At 27.5% G+C, this 18,684-nt stretch overlaps 2 protein-coding genes across 3 annotated transcripts; both read left to right on the top strand.

The window, feature by feature from the left end:
• Positions 1-27: 27 nt before the first annotated feature.
• LOC111032293 lies at positions 28-6,674 on the top strand. Its single transcript, XM_022312560.1, has 3 exons — positions 28-1,341; positions 3,578-3,843; positions 5,259-6,674. Exons 1-3 carry the CDS (start codon positions 1,339-1,341, stop codon positions 5,590-5,592), a joined length of 603 nt encoding a protein of 200 aa, XP_022168252.1. The 5' UTR covers positions 28-1,338; the 3' UTR covers positions 5,593-6,674.
• A 2,679-nt stretch (positions 6,675-9,353) lies between these two features.
• Positions 9,354-14,349, top strand: LOC111032292. Of its 2 annotated transcripts, none has more exons than XM_022312559.1 (7): positions 9,354-9,568; positions 9,868-10,133; positions 11,605-12,205; positions 12,276-12,700; positions 12,876-13,189; positions 13,249-13,415; positions 13,904-14,349. In XM_022312559.1, exons 1-7 carry the CDS (start codon positions 9,566-9,568, stop codon positions 14,075-14,077), a joined length of 1,950 nt encoding a protein of 649 aa, XP_022168251.1. In that variant the 5' UTR covers positions 9,354-9,565; the 3' UTR covers positions 14,078-14,349. The 2 variants fall into 2 exon arrangements, with proteins under 2 accessions (XP_022168251.1, XP_022168249.1); XM_022312557.1 differs by having other exon boundaries at positions 11,605-12,209; positions 12,280-12,700.
• The last annotated feature ends 4,335 nt before the right edge of the window (positions 14,350-18,684 follow it).

The following is an 18,684-nucleotide window of genomic DNA, read 5'->3' as shown; positions in this document are numbered from 1 at the left end:
TATTATTAAATTTACATTATGAGTTTACTATTATGTTGTTGATTTTGTTTTTTAAAACTTTAAATTAATGGTATGCAATCTATATTTATTAATTTATCTCCAGTCTCAACTATTACAATCCACGATCAATCATTTTGATATAATAAGTAAATAAATATATGATTTATTAATTTATCACTTTCTTTCGTGTATTCACTAGGAAATACTAATTAGAACCATGAATTTGATGTAGTGTTTGGTACTATAATATGTATATTCGATTTTCCTGGACCATGTGGCATATCAATATCAGGTAACCATTACCAGCATTATGACAATGATCGAGTTTAACTAGAATGAAATAAGGAATGCATATTTATCATATTATATGCCTAAGCTTTTAAGTTAGTTAAATTATGGAATTTTCAAAAAATATGAACTATCATAATGACAAGTTTTCCATTTCAGAAAGCTGGAATCTATTGTTTCTGCCCTGCAGTTTAAATAAAATTTACGTTTCAATATTCGATTCTATGTTATAATATTGAATATTTTTTTTGGTTTTTGGTCTGGTTTTTACAGGTAAAAAAACCACTGAAATTAATGATAAATCAGAGAATGTAAACAAAAAACTATTCTAAGAGGAGACGGTTTGGTGTCAGAATATATTTCTAAGGATGTTTTATAATGTATTTTTGTTGCTGTTGGTAATTTATTTTTCTATAAGTACCTACCTAATACAGTAAGTTAAACTACTTTTACTTAAAACAAATCTCATTTAATTAGGCATAATTTAATGTGTTGATAATGTTGATCAACTAATTAGTTTTCGTTTATTTTGCAATTTCCTGGCGTCTAAATGAATTAGACATACTTATTTTGGTTTTTTAAATTTAAATTTAGAATTAGTAATTCATGTAATTTATTATAGATGCTCAATGCTTGGATGTCTAATAGTAATTCTAATGTATTGTAACGAATAATGATATTCACATTATTACTCCATAAGACTTCATAAATTATATCATAATGTTAACATTAAATTAAACTCTTAAACCTAATAAAATAACTGTACCATATACTTTACTATAACCGAAATTATGTATAATATGTAAAACACTTAAGATTATTAACACTTATTCATTGTAATTAATGTGAAAAAATGTGCGTCAACAATAACACATTTTGTACCTACCTATGTACCTTTCTAAATAAACAACAACAAGTGCGACTGATCAATGATATAAGGAGAACCCAATTTCGATATTACAATCAGTGTGTTCCCAGCATCATCGTCTGTCTCATACACCGTACTCAGCTTACATCAGTTTCATCTATAGAAAAATAGCTACAAAAATCATGGTAAGTGTATTAAAACAAACTCACATAACTTTTACATAATATACATATTAGATCCAGAATATTACTTCATTTTAGAATAATCTCAGACCATTTAGAATACGTAATAAAACTAAACAACTAAATTATCTTAAATGATACCCGCAGGACGCGTAAAAACAATTATATATTATGCAAACTTATAGTCCAATAACTAATATAATAGTATTATACTGTAATAACGTAAAAGAATCAATAATTCAGATATAAGTTAAAGTTAAGTTGTGTTAAGGTTGAAAAAAGACCAGGGTGATCACTACGCATAATACATCTAAGTACTAGAGAATGTTCTCAGATACAAAATATTTTAAAATTATGCTATTGCCGTCCTCCAGGTGTTCGGAAGGCTCTCGAGGTCACGTATTCTAGAATTTGATCAAATACACCATACACCAAGACACTTGTATGTAAAATGTAGATTCAATGGAAAGTATGTAATATATATAATTAATTGATAATTTTATATGTGTCTCACGTAGCTCACAGCTTATATAATATATACTCATATATTTATATCGATACATTTCGACTCTTTGTATTTATATAATATGGACAGTTGGCATTTTCGATTTTTTTTTAAAATACCGATCAAAAAATGTTTATTAAAACCTTGAACATTTAATACACAGTTTTTTATTAGTTGTCTATATACGAATTAAAAAGAAACGAAAATACTTAATCACAATACGATGTACAGCATCTAAAATTATTTCATGGCAATACATACTGCAACTTTGAATATTCATGTCTAATATTGATTTAATACAAGGTGCCTCATATGTTTCTATGATTTAAATTAAACAATTACATTGATTTTTATTCAACAAATAATTTTTTAGAGCTCCTGATGTAAAAAAAATACAACGAAATTGGTTGTTTACGCGCGAAATAACGATTTTTCATCAACCGATTTTTTTATTTTGTTGTAACTCAAAAATGAACAAGCGTTAATATTTGAAATTTTTCGCAAATATGTATATTGGTATTTTCCATACATAGTATTGTTTTAAATACATTGCATCCCATTTTGAGCTATTAATAGACATTTTTTATTTTTTATTTTTTAACTTTAATTTTATATGTATAGATATATTCATGAAAACAATTGTGTTGCTTTGAAAACCTTAACAATTAAATACTTACAAGATTTCGTATAAGTTCTAGTATAGCTAATTAAAAAAAAAAATGGTTCATTGACATTATTTTTTTTATGAGCTCTGGGGTCTAAATATTGATAAGACTCTCTTAAAATGTACAAAGAATAGTGTAGTAAAATTTATAAAATATTTAATTTTAATAGCCAAAGGTTGCAAATTTAATACAAACATCCTCATGAGATTTTTATACTGTAATCAAAAAAGTTTGAAAATTTAAACACTACCCATATTTTATAGACATTTTAAATTAAAATTTGGACACAATTTATCGTATGTGTATTATTATATTTTATACACTATGAAATTTTTAAATACAATGTATTTGGTCAATAATTAATGTGGAAATTTGAACAAAAAAAAAAGCGCTGTTTAAAACTAAAAAACTGGATCAAGGATTTCAGGTGGATAATGAATAGGCACATCAAATATTAAAATAAGCGGCAAGTGCATATAATATCATTAATTAAGATCTTGTTGTTGATACAGAAGCACAAACAGCAACAAGTGGTTACAAATTTCATGTGCGTGAAAACGATTTTCTATAGACATTTATATAAGTAGGTAATATTATTTTTTAAACAAATAAAAGTACATTATAGAAAAATTTGATTTTTGTGTTCCAATTAGTATATTATTGATATTTATCTATTTTATATTGCACAAATTACGTTGGTTATTGTAAGTAAACGGTGAAAAACATAACTTATAATTAAATACATTTTTAGTAGGTAATTACGAATAAAGTATTGGTCTCGTTCAGTGAAACCTGTACATAACGGAGAGTCACGGGACAATCAAAACGTTCCGTTAAAGAAAAGGCCTACCTATTATTTTATTCTTTTTTCGTGGTTATTACCATATCTTATTAGTTCAAGAAAAATGTGTGATATAAAATGTTTTCATCAGGACAGGTTTCACTATGATTAATTTAAATTCAATAAAAAAAATTAGCGAATTGTACTACTATACCAAAGTTAGGATGATTAGATGACTGATATTATATTATAACCGAAACAATAATATTATTTGATCACGGTTCACAGAATTACACCATGCATATTTTTGGTTTGGTTTTACTTGCCACAGTGGTTTTATCATCGACAATCCGACAAAAATCTATTACACAACCAACAGCTGTCGGCAACTTGGAATCTGAATTGCAGTCTTCGACGGCGCTCAAATCAACGACCGTTTTGAAGACTACAACACTGCCGGATAAAAATAGAGATGAAAAATGTATCTGCACACCTTATTATATGTGCAAAAGCTATAATTGGACTGTAGAAGTCAACAAACGTCGTAATTTAAGGTAAAACGGTAAATACCATGTTATACTTTCATCGGTAAAATAATAAAATTACCTACTTCTAATACTTGTCGTAATATGAACAATTGATTAATTGATGAATGAAAAAAAATATTTTTATTTTTCAATTCATTTTATTTTTAACAGTAATTTAAATTATAAAACTTAGATTGCAAACAGCTCAATCTATTAACCTTGCGTCGTTAATGTTATATGCTCATTCCTCAGTACAACTTTTTAATTATAAGATTTATTATGAATATGCTCAGATTACTTTAACACCCTGATTTACAATTTTGGTCAGTTGTATACTTATACGCACGATCCGTGATACTCTTAAAATAAATACCACCTAATAAGCACCTACCCAAATGTTTTTCGCATATTTTTAGAGATACTGAACTTGTATTTTAAATTATAATGCACTACTATATATGCATCTATTTTTTTTAATTGAATTAAATTTAGTACACTTACAATCGGTATTTACAAGTTATACAATGGGTACATTTGATGAGAGTTTATTAACGGGAAGGGGAAGTCGCCCTTTTACGGCACCTCATGATTATATTCTTACAGTATAAATAAAAATAATTTATACATTATGCCAACCAGAGAAACTATATAATGTAATGTATGTGCATAGGTACCTATTTTAATAGGTAGTCTAAATTGGCATATGTATGTAATTAAAAATCTATGTATAACGTTTAACTAATAACTTTTATTCTAATCAATTTCTATCAAAATAAGTACAAAAGTTGTTTCGGTTATAATATAATATGTAGTTAAAATTATATTTATGATTTGTCCTTTATTTATCATATATTCTGTACACCACCTTTACCATTTAGGATATAAATGCTAGGTATATGAACAATATGTGATGATAATTTAAACATAATCTTATGTGGCCCATTACATTATTTTGAATCGTTTTAAATGTGTCTACTTTTCATGCAACCAAACATACTTTCAAGTGTTTCATTTCTCAAGTCAACTAAAAGTAATAATTATATTATTGCCTATACGCTATAAGTAATATAATTTTTACGATATCGTCTCGATCTTGCTCTACACCTATGATATAATCATTAATCATAAGTAAGCTATTTTCACATATTGAGTAAACATATATTTGTGTTAATTTTAATTCAACATGATAACATATTTTTATATTTTTCGTATTTTCAAAATACTTCATAAATGTCAAAGTTACTTGTCAGTTGTCTTTTAAGATATGAGAACCTAAAACATTTATTTATTCATATAATTAAGTATATATAAAATTAAAATCTTCCTGAATTGTAAGTATTATGAATGTAAATTAATTATTAAAACACAATTTCAGTTTTTTAAACTGCATAAATACCTAATCGTAGAATATTATTACAATAAATATGACATTTTTATTTCAGCATTAACTCAGCTCCGTGTCAAAATGATATGGACATTTGTTGCAATGATACTAAAATTACTTCGACCGAAAAATATAAGTCAAGTAGCCCTGATACTATAGATAGTAACTGCAAATGTATTGGCTCAGAAGATTACAGCGAAGACACGAATCTTTTTCTTACAGAATTAACTTTAGAGCTTTTCGGTGACAAAAAAGTAACTAAAAAGCCATCCGTCGGTCAAAAAGATGAATCTGCTAAGAAGCCATTTGAAGGTCAAATAGGAGGTTACACTACAGAACCATGCAATTGCCAAAAAGGAGATTCTACTAATAAGCCCTTTGAAGTCTTATAATTACTTTTTTAAAATTTAAACGTTGAATATTATGATATAATACATACATTTTTTTTATTTAATATTTAAAATTTATGATCAAAGGCAATAAGTAATATTTATTGTATAAAACAACGTACAAGGCTTGACGGTTTGAGTGAAGGAGGCCTCCAATAACGCTACTTCAACTTGATTTGATTTGTATAGCTTGTTTTTTTAGAACATTATTTGTTTAGGAAGTCATGTGGCCAATTACACGTTGACACAACATATCTAATATACAAAAACAAAATATATTAAATCCTTAAAGGGTTGCTTATAAAATTTTAATAATTATTAGCATAACATGTTATTTTGTTGAAACTTTGAATTAGTTCTACCTATAACATCTTTTCACACAATTTGTCTGAAGTAAGTGTCAACTTAATAAATCACAGACAATCGTGACATAATTTTCATTTAAGTTCTAAATTAATGTATAATTTATAATTTTCTTTTATGTACTAACTAGTAAATATTAAGTAGAACTATGAATTTGATATAGTGTTGACTGTTGCCTGTTGGACACAATGCTCTATTTCCCTGTACTATAAGGCATATTGTTTTCATTTTTGTCATGTTGTTTTGGCCCCAATTCCTGCATCCTGACAATGATTGAGTAAGTGTAATTAGATTTAAGTAAGGGGAATATGTATTTTATCATGATATATGCTTAAACTTTAAAGTCTATTAAACTATACAGTTTTCATAAAATATAAACTATAATAAGGACAAGTGTTATTTCCATTTCAAACCTAACCATGTTATACGAAATTAACGAATCTATTAATTAATAATTTCTGTATTATATAATATATTTTTTTAATTTCCATAAGTTATTTATACCTAAAACAACAGTTTTATTATTACAAATTACTAAAATAAGACTAAAATTGTGTATATTAAGTATTTATTTATTAAGTATCAATTGTACCTACCTTTTAGTTAACTTCGCTATGACGAAAGTGGTATAATGGAACTCTATAGACAATTTGTAAAAATGTGTTAAATTCAATCTATCGAAATGTGTTATTTGTATAGCAATAAAATATACTTGGCAGACAGTCTAAGCTCAAATTCGTTTACCGTATGCACTATGCAACAATTATTTACCACTGAATTCAAATTTTCCATTTACCTTACTGACTTACTCAATGATTACCTAGCTACTCCTGACACCTACTGTTTAGAAAAATGGCAATCTACTTTTCCCTGTTTTAAATTTCTAAAAACAAATTGATAAAATAATACTTACGTAATTTATTACCCATTACGTTAAACTAAATTTTAATTTTAAATACAAAAAAACTCATAAAAATGTAGTATATCCTAAGTTTTTTTGTTGGGAAAATTGCTCCCCCTGACCTTCCATAAATACAGGCCTACTTTTTTGAATAAATTGCAGAAAAAAGTGCTATAATGCAACTTAATATACACCTAAATACTTAAAATTGCAGACTTGTCATATTGGAAAGTAAATATGTTTTGTTAGTTTTAGTAAGCCGAATCAATACAACCCGATATCATATACATTTAAGATTAAATTAAAAATAATACATACGTTTTTACAATATTTTTTTATGAGAAATATAACTTGCTATATTAACTAAATGTACAAATTACAATATTGTTGTGATAATACTGTTTATATTTATTTTATAGCAATCTTCCAGTTTTACTCAGAATATTTTTTTAATGACTAATGAGATGATTTATCATTGGATACTTATCATAGCTGTGTACTATAACTCTTGCATAAGAAGAATTTAAATAATTATTGGCATTCAGCTTGTTTCTGTGTTCTGATAGTACTTTTTTTCTTCTAGAACACTTACTATTTTTACTTGTAGCATCTGTAGACCTGTAAACTAAAAATGGATCCATTTACAGAGATTTTTAATTTTATATTTACAACTGACTATTAAGTTGTTCGAATATTATTGTAACTTGTTAGACAAATATGTACACATATGGTATTTAAAAATTTTTTCACTAACTGAATAATCTTTTTTGTGCAAGATGTTGGCGGCTGTCCGTTAATGTGCAGGCTCAAAGATGAAAAATATCATTTAGTTCAAGTTGGTATCTACTCTAGGGGTATCAGTGCCGTTTCCAGCTCTGTGAGTTGGATTAAATACAAAATAAAAAGAGAGGATGATGAAATGCTTTCAAAACAGCTCTTTCATTTTTCCCTAATTTTTCAATTTTCAGGAAAACTTTTCCATTTTTTCTTCAAAAAACCTTATTCGTACTGTGATGAACATTTAAGGAAAAAATTGATAAACCAGTCCAGCAGTTCTCATAAATTAGTTACATATTATTATTATTTGATATGTACATATCTAATCACAACATCTTAACAATAAAAAAAAACACAATTTAGAATAATAAAATAAAACCACTATAATAATAACCTAAAATTACACCAGGACTCGTTAATATATTATAATATACACGTATGTATTATTATCATAATATTTTGGACACATTATCATATTTTGTATATCATGTCTTTGTCTACACTACTAATTTAATAATCCGTTTAACGTATACTGTCTAGTAGCAGGGGTCGTTGTGCCATTTTCATTTTAGAAGAACTTCATTCGGACAGATCATCGACCTTCCTGCACTCATTGAGTTTTTACATATTTCTTATAAATCATTCTTGTACCTTAGCCTTCTCGTCCGGAATTATATTTTTATTCGATTAAGATTATTATATGAGGTACAAATAGTGGGAATAGAACGTCGGGTGATGATAAATTTTAAATTATAAAAAAATACAATATTTATGATAGAAAAATAAATCAAATTATATTTTTATATCGCATACGTATTATTAAGCGACAGCTTAAAATAAATGAAAATGAATGAAGTGAGTGTATATACTATATAGTATATACGTAAATGTATATAATATAAGAACTGAATAAATGAGAGTTTTCCGAGTGCGATTAGAATGGCCATCATATACTTTCCTAGTGCGTCCCGAGAAACAATATCAAGTATTTCACGTAGCCCCACTGTGTTCCAGTTAATTTAGTATTTTTCTGCAAGTTACCAATGATTAAGTCCATCTTAAGTTCTTTCATTTATAAGCTTTCGCAGCCGACCGATGGACGCACTCAGGCAATTCAATGTACCTAATTTATCGAAAAATTACAGATGCACTCGGGCTGTGAAAAAAAATTGAAACATTTGAAGTATATCATTATATTTAATGCCCACATTAATATCATAATGACATTTACAAATGCAAGTGTTTGGCAAAATTTAATTCAACCATCTACATAGGTTACAGGTATAATGGGTACTAAATAGTAATACACTATTAGTAAAATAAATTACTTTAATAGCAATATTAATATTTCATATAATACGTATAGTAATATGGGCTGACAGACTGTCTTCCCTCAGAATCGTTTAGATACATTCGAAAATGATTTTATATCATTGAATTCAAATTTAATTCATCCACAGTGACCCTACGACACCTAATTTACAACAGAACGGTACATAATAATTGCACACATTTTATGTTCTGCAATAAAAATCATGTTTTGATGTCTGAGGTGTTAGACGGAAAAAAACTGGTATATAGCATCCAATTCATCAATTAACCCATGACGTAGAAAGAATTCTGAATTCTGAAAAAAATACGCTGTGTACAACTTAAAAACTGGATTCAAGGACTTCAGGTTATGAATATAATATAAAATCTTATAAAATGTGCACATTATATTACCATCAAGCTTATTGTTGATGAGGAAGCAATGGAAGCAAGTGGTTAGGAATTTCGTGTGCGTGAAAATGATTTTTAAACAGATTCATATAAATTATATTATCTATTAGACAAATAAAAAACGCATTTTGTTGATAAATTTCATTGTTGTTAGTCTATCAATAATTATAACATAGAAATAAATAATTTTTTACTGCACAAATTGCGTTAGTCATGGTAAGTTCATTGTGAATAATGTATTTGATATAATACTTTTTAAAGTAGGTAAAAATATAGTAGTTGAGTTGTATTTTGTTTAAATACATTTTAAAATAACTAGCGAATAAAATCCCTACATCAAAGTTGGGGTGGTTGGATAATTTATTTTGTAAATTAAACATACTTTCGTAATATTACAATTTAAGTAGTAAAAAAATAATGTAGATGTCTTATCGAAAGCTTATTAAGATTGGTATCATATTATTTCCTTACATTTGACCGACTTTATTATTATAGTATTTGATCTTGGTTCACAGAATTACACCATACATATTTTTGGTTTGATTTTTATTGTCGGAATCGTTTTGTCGTCGGCAATTGCACAAATATCTATTCCACAACCAAAAGTAGACGGCTACCCGGCATATGATATACAGTCCTCGGCGGGGCTCAATCCAACGACCATTTTGGAGACTTCAACACTATCAGATGAAAATGATGATCAAGATTGTATCTGCACACCTTATCATATGTGCAAAAGCCATGTACCGGACTACGAAGGCCACGCACTTATTAATATAAGGTAAGACGCTAAAATAAGGAGATCATAATTCATAATTCATATTTCTATCTCAATTTCAACAATAAAGCAATATTGTTAAGGTCTTTGTGTAAAACTATGAACGTATTGACATTTTTATTTTTCAATAAATTACACAGTTATGTTTAAATTATAAAATATAGAATACAGATATGGTCGTCAGTGGCGTGCTCAGATTTCTTTGAAATGGGATAGGATATGAATTCTTTATCATTCTCAGTTATATATACATTCATTGCTTCATCATAAATTTTATATGACAAAAATAAGCCAAAGGGTATGACACCCTCACCAATCACCGCTGTGAGCACAACACTGATGGTCTTTAATTTTCTATGTACCAATATAATATTATATGCTGATTTAAAGTTTTTTCAGTTGTATCTTATGTGTATATGCCTGGTTTATTATACTATGGAAATAGAATATGGAGTATCTAAATATTTTTTTCATAATAATTTATAATTCTTCTGGTAAAAAACTTGTAGAATGCAATATTATGTTTTTAGAATTATTATAATATGATATTACATACCTACATAATTAGTGGCTAGTGTAACGGTAAGAAAATATATATTATCTATGTAATAAGTAATTATTAATTAATTGTATTCTAATTAATTTTAAAATTTAAAAAAACAAAAGTTAGTATCTAGTTTTTAAGATATTGTCTTGTTCTACACCTATACATTTTAATTTATAACATTGATATTCTTGACTATATTTAATTTTAGTTTTATACATTTTACTTGAAATTCACAAATTCGGAGAATCATGTCTCATTTTATTCATGATCCAAACTCTTATTTTCTAAATACTCCAGACATCGTAAAATGTACTCGTCTATTGGAATTCATTATTCTAAAAAATATTATCTGTTTTCATAAGTTGGTTTGCTATGATAGTTCAATTTTTTAGCAAGTTATGTGTGTATAATACAGCTTAAATTAAAAATGTTCTGAACTTGAAAACTTGTTTAAAATTGAAGTATCGTATAAAACCAACAGATGGACACAGATAATGTTTTTAAAATCTTACCATTAAGCTTCATACTAAATCAATTCACTCTAATTTTGAAACTAATGGAATTAAAAGTGTCTGCTGAGCGTAAATTTGCTACGCATTTGTAAGACGGAGACAACACACAAGAGTGTGACGTCACTTCCCTGAATGGAAGGCTGGAGGATGATATATTTTATAAAAAATATTGCACAAAAAATAATTTGTTTATATTCGTGGTTCAAATTGTCCCTGATAGAACCAAATTTTCCGGGTAAATTTAAAATGTCTATAACATAAAATAATAAACTTTTAATGTTTTAAAATGGATAAGATTTTTGAAGATTTTTTTCCTAAATAATCGTATATTAAAATATTATTTTTATTATCAATAATATGAACATTTTAGTATAATTAAATGTCTATTCAAAATATTAATATTTTTACATTTCAGAATAAACGCAGCTCCGTGTCAAAGTTATTTGGATATTTGTTGCAATGATGCAAAAATTAATTCAACCGAAAACTCTAGCCCCGAAGATTCTAGCAAAGAACCTAGTATTGACCAAATAGCCATTACTAACAACCCGTCTGACGGCCAAACAGATGATTCCACTAAGATTCCAGTTGGTGGCCAAAAAGAAGAATTTACTAAAGAACCATTTGTTGACCAAAAAGGAGATTTTTCTACAGAACCAAATGTTAGCAATAGTGAAGATAATACCAAGAATCCATCTGACGGCCAAACAGATAATTCTACTAAAGAACCATCCGTTGATCAAAAAGGAGATTTTACTAAAGAACCAAATGTTAACCATAATGAAGAAAACATTACAAATAAATCTGACAGCCAAATCGATAATTCTACTAAGAATCCATCTGACGGCCTAACAGATATTTCTAATAATAATCCATCTGATGGCCAAACAGATAATTCTACTAAAGAACCATACGTTAAACAAAAAGGAGATTTTACTAAAGAGCCAAATGTTAGCCATATTGAAGATAACAATAAAATTCCATCTGAAGGCCAAATAGATGATTCTACTAAAAATCCATCTGATGGGCCAAAAGAAGAATATACTGAGAAGCCATACTACGGTCAAAAAGGAGATTCTACTAAAGCCATCTGATGGGCCAAAAGAAGGATATACTAAAGAACCATGCATTTGCCCGACCGATGATTCTACTAAGAAGCCGTTTGACAATCAATCTGAGCTTACTAAAGATCCATCGACAGATCATTCAAACATAGTGACAGACAAATACATTACTCCTGAAAATAGTATAATTACGACAGAACCCGACCAAATCTCTAATGAACCAACACCAATGAACCAACATCAATGTGGTACTTGGAATAAAAATGGAATTGGTTTCAGAATTGGAGATGCAATTGATAATGAATCAGAGTTTGGTGAATTTCCATCAATGGTGGCAATATTTAAAGAAGAACTATCGAAAGACGGCGAAAAAAAACTTGTGTTGCATTGCGGGGGTTCGATAATCGAGAAAGACGTCATTTTAACAGCCTCTCATTGTGTGATAAAGTAATTGTTTAACTCTTATTAATTATACAGTTAAATTACAACTTAAATACCACTTATGAAATCATCAATATTTTTGTAACATAAATTACTAATCAGCCCATTTATGTATTATCAAGTCATGTTTGTTGAATGTTGAAATGATTTAAGAATTATATGTTAATATTCATTTTTTCAGGGAAGATATCTCGACTTTGGTCGTTCGTGCAGGTGAATGGGACTTAAAAACAGAAAAAGAAATATTTCCACATCAAGATCGTAGAGTATCCAAAATTGTTACTCATCCTGATTATAGCGCAAATGGAATTTATAATGATGTGGCCTTAATTTTCACCGATAGCTCATTTTCTTTTCAAGAAAACATCCAACCTATATGCTTACCTTCGACACAAGATATTTTTATTGATGATAAGTGTTATTCAAGTGGTTGGGGTAAAACTGTTTCTTACAATAACTATACTATTGTTAAGAAAACAGAATCGGGAAAAACTAGTATGTCAATAAGATTGATAAAAAAATGACAATAATAAATTTAATAATTTTTCTTGTAGGAGAAACAGGTCAATACGAAGTCAGTATATTAAAAAAGGTTGATCTTCCGATTGTTCCTCGGAATAAATGTATGGACGCTCTCAGGGCCACTAGACTTGGTCCAAAATTCGTATTGCACGATAGTTTCATATGTGCCGGCGGCGTCGAAGGGAAAGACACGTGTAAAGTAAGATAACATATTCTATTTACTTTAAATTGTGACCGAAGAGACTAAATAATCGGGAATGTAAATATTTCAAATATTTGTGAGTTGGCTAAATCAATACAACCTAAAGAACCTACAAATAAATTTAAATTTAAACTATACATTTTAAATATGAAGGCCTAGGTAGTTGATTATCATATTTCAGGACAACATATTATTATAATATTATTGTTATAAACTATCTTCAAAACAAAAAAACAAAACAAAAATCTTCTTAATAATTAGTTATTTTAATATTATTTTTTATGTGTTTAAAAGTATAGCCAATAAATCCCCCCTTTTAATTAATTTTACAAAATATGACATTATTTTAGTTATAATATTGTTTATATTTATTTTGAAGCTATCAACTAGCTTTAGTCAGAATGTCTTTTGAATCTTATAATTTGTCTTTCAACATAATTTAATCGTTCGACTAATTTAATCAATATTACCTGTGTTGTGTGCAGGGTGATGGTGGCAGTCCATTAATGTGCCCTTACAAAGATTATCCAGATCGTTTAGCTCAAGTTGGTATCGTGGCTTGGGGTATCAGTTGCGGTTTGGCAGATATACCAGCGGCTTATGTTAACGTCGCCGGTTTCGTCTACTGGATTAAAAATGAAATAGAAAAAGGACGTTGAACATTTCTGTTTACGGATAGTGTGTATACATTTTAATAAACGTACCTACATACATACTCATATGTTCCAATGGGACATCTATGGGTATATTAATTTATTTTATATCAAGTCTATATTTTAAACGATTTTTTACATTAAAAACTGCTATTTTAATTATCCCTCACAGTTTTGATAAGTTCAAATTATAGAAACCATAATTACCGGTGTAACAATAATAGTTATCACTATACTAATTACTGCTTTTAATGTCATATGTAATAACATGGTCAGTAGGTTTATTTATGATTTTATTTTCAAGATAGTAATTTTTATGCTATAATTACATTTTTGAATTTTGAATTTTGAATAATGACACAACATACATTATATTATGTTATTAAAGGCTTGATTATATCATTTATATTATAAACATAATATATTTTGTTATTTTTTTTATTGAAACTTCGTATTAGTAATTTATTTATTTCTCTGTCTCAAGTTCCAACTATTACAATTCATGGACAATCATGACACAGTCTTCAATTAGGATCTACAAATAAATGTGTACTTTTTAATTCTCTCTCATATATTAACAACTTAATATTAAATAGTAGTATACAGCTATGAATTTGATGTAGTATTGAAAACAATTTTATATTTTCCTATACCATGCAGCATATTATTATCATATCACCATTATTGTCAACATCATGACAATGGTTGACTGATTGAATATTGAAGAAAGGATGCATATTTATCATACTATAATATGTTTACATTTTTAAGTCTATCGTGTTATGTAATTTGCATAAAATGGAAACAATATGAAAATTTAAGCTAAAGTACCTAAGCTATAGCTAGTAATTTACACCTTTGCTTTTAAAATTGAAAATTATATACTTTGTAACAACTAAACAATTTGAAAATGTTGACAAATTAAAAAAAAAAATTGCACCAGAGATAAAATTACTATAATAGGGTTTTTAAATAATAGGTTTATATTTATTCGCATTTGTCCACACAATTATATTTTACATATTTTCTGTAATTGCTGAATTAAATAGATACTATAATACAACTTAATGTACATCTAAATACTTTGAATTGCATACTTGGTCGATTAATAAAATAAACATACCTAACTGTCCCATTGAATAGGTTTATTATTTTTTTTTTAACTATTGTAAAAATTATTCTCTTTTAAGATACCTACTGTCATTTATATTTGATAACACGTTTTGCTTACGGCGTAGGAGGCGATCCATTTAACTTTGTAGAGATACATCGATTTAGTAGTTCGATTAGATATAGTGACTTCCAGAGTCGTGTCGTATTGACGTTTAACAGAAATACTCATCCTTTATTATGTTAGAATGTTTAAATGTCCAAAAGTCCATTTTTACGTATTGTATTACAAACAAAATTAAAAATAAAGCATAATGTACATTTAACTTTGTTGTATAATATTATTAGAATTATTAAGTAGCTTTTATTATTTTATTTTTATTTTACCCACGTATTGATTTTATACTACAACTATTATTAGCATATACTTTTCCGATACGATTAAAATTTAAAACTGTTTCAAACAATCTACGTGTATTTAACAAATTTTGTATGCGATTCGGGGACATACTTTCGATAATTTTTATTTAAATAATTCCTGTATCTCATCGTGGGCACGAGACCTATAATTGTTAAACACTCAAATCGTTCCATTCATGTAGGCGCTGAATTAGTGGTCTGTTGTGAATAGTGTTATATTGATTTTTAAGACAATACAATATTGTGATCACATTTAAAAAACGATGTTTTTTTTTGTATTGAATAATAAGAAATAACCTGTTTAATTTTTACATAATAATTATTATAGTCTAGCTTATATTATAATATTGTGCCTGTCGAATAACAAAACCGCGAGTGTACCTATTAGCCAACCTTACACATAGGTATATTCACAACGGCGTGAGTTATTTACAGTTGAATTTCTATGATTAATGTGTTAGCTGTTGACATGTATATTGTCTTATCTATAAGTTATTAAAATCGTTTTCAATCACTCGAGAATCAAATGCAGGTCTTACACACTTATTAACTGATTCAGTGATCCGTTACCAGTTTGGTACAGTAGATATAATTATAATGATATCGTCAAGTACACTCGTATTTTTTTCCTTTAAATAAAAAACGCATTTTAACGGTTCCTAATTTACGATTATAATTTACTCGAAATTGCATTGAAATGTGTACGATTAAATAATATATTGAATAATATTGAAGTATAGCATCTCATAATTTGATACAGCGAGTTAAAAATAAAAAAAAAAACATAAATCCATCACTAATCTGATGGACTATAATAACATTATGTAATTTAACTGCAGTTACGGATGTACCTATTCAAACATGATTTTATTCAAAAATGTAATTGGGGGACATAAGTTAACATTACTACATTCTTGAGTACCTTTTCAATTTATTACTATGAGCAACGATATCACAACACACTTTTAAAATAACACTTTTTATTCTCATCACATCAATTAATTATTATTTTAACCTATTTGATCACTGCCAATTGCATTCGATAACTCAAACTTACATCACATTTTCCGTAATATAATAAGTGATCATTGTTTGCATACAAATGTGTATTACCTATGTGAAACGTGGTATTTGTCTTAATCGAACGGAAATACATTTTTCCATGTTGTAAAGATTGCATAATATTTCCAAATCGATGGTTCTGGAAAATATTACTTATTATGTAATGAGTAATATTAAATATCAGATACAACAATTCCCTCGCCCCTTTTAAATACATACTTTATAAATCATAAGCTAGAATATATTATTTTATTCTGTAAAGGATTAGAGAAACTATATTATCTAAGTTTGCCAACTTATTTTTACGATGTAAAAATAGAAGGTGACGAATTATATTGTTTGCATACATTTAGAAATGATTATAATAGTATAGTCAGTATTAACGATAAACATAAGACTTATTTCAAAACAATTTGCCATCAAAGATTGATAATAATTAACCAAGTTAATATTTAGGCTTAACTGCTCGAGTGAAGAGTATCGTTAGAAAACTGTTATTTATTATGCGATATACATTTAGTGTATATTATATGGATTTGGATGAAAACCAGTGCATAATAATTAAACTTTAATTTTATTTTTACATTCGATAATTGGAATATAATAAAACGGGTTCACAAAACGCTGGAACCAATACCTATAAAAAATCAATTATGTGTATCTATTTCAGTTTAACAATGCTAAAAATCTACAACGCTGTAACAGACTTTGGAATATCTAAATGTTGATAAATCTAGTGCATTTATAACTGTGATAGATACATAGGTACTTAAGTACCTACCTATTTGTAACTAACTTTACATGAAAATTATGAATGTTATTTATGCTTAAATGTTTAATGTACTTATTGCTGAGTATTTTGGGCTTATATTTGTAATACTAACTTAATTACCGTTGACTAATTAAACCTTTCTATTAAAAAATGATTATTATTAATTTTAAAAAATACGACAGAAAGTAGAGTAACATTTTTGTTGCAGTTAATAAAGAACTTTCTTTAACATGTTTTTCTAAAAAGCGTGTTGGACTAATAAATAAGCTTTACCAATAGGTTTCATTTCGTATAATTCTAAATATTAACTATTAAATGCTCATATAATATTTTACTCGATTTACAGAAAGCAAATAATTTCTTTTTAATTGTCTAGTAGTTTTTCATAGAATTGTGAAGAAATAAAAATAAGTTTTGCAAATGTTGATAATCGTCAGGTTAAAATTTAAAATTATTTTTACAGAGGTAAAAGAAGTGGGACGAGTGCCTGACATGGTGATCGCATGTTGGACAACATTTTATGTTCGCAGTAAAACGTTTGTAATGGTAATTTATAAGATATGGCATATAACGGGTTTGCTTAAATTTGTGGTATCAGTATTAAACCATATAACATATAGCTACCAATTACCATCTAGCACAGGTAAACCTTACAATAGTAATATTGTATTCAAACAGCAACCATTGATCTAAAAAAATAAAATAAACATTGTATAATCTGACCCATTTCCTATTACGTTTATAATACTACTGCTATTGCAGTATTGTTATTACATAGTTCCACCCAAAAATATATTATACATTTATACCAATGGCAAATGACAATATCTACAGTAGTTGATTAAATCTTTGATTTTTTTTCGTACTAATTTTAACCATGACATCGGTATTAAAAAAAAAACATTGTACTTTTTCCAACCTACCTATTTGCCTTACCACTTACAATCTCTATAATCTATTATACATTTCCGTTTCCTCGCCTTTGGCTTATACAAAATTTTCATTTATTGACATAGTAATATAGAAGGTCTCAAAATGATTTAAAAGGTCAATCTGCAATTGTGTCATATTATTTGGGATACACGTATAATATACACATATTATATACACTTTAATACATCTAATAGACGGGTAAACGTCACTATTTTATTATTATTATACAGTGCGATATAACACCAAGTATAATAATATGTGCAGTGAACACGAGAGCGATGCACGAAAAATGTACCTAGTTCGATATCAAAATGTT

Source organism: Myzus persicae, unplaced genomic scaffold, assembly GCF_001856785.1.
Source record: "Myzus persicae strain clone G006 unplaced genomic scaffold, MPER_G0061.0, whole genome shotgun sequence".
NCBI classification, from domain to species: domain Eukaryota; kingdom Metazoa; phylum Arthropoda; class Insecta; order Hemiptera; family Aphididae; genus Myzus; species Myzus persicae.
This window is presented reverse-complemented; position numbering and strand designations above follow the sequence as displayed.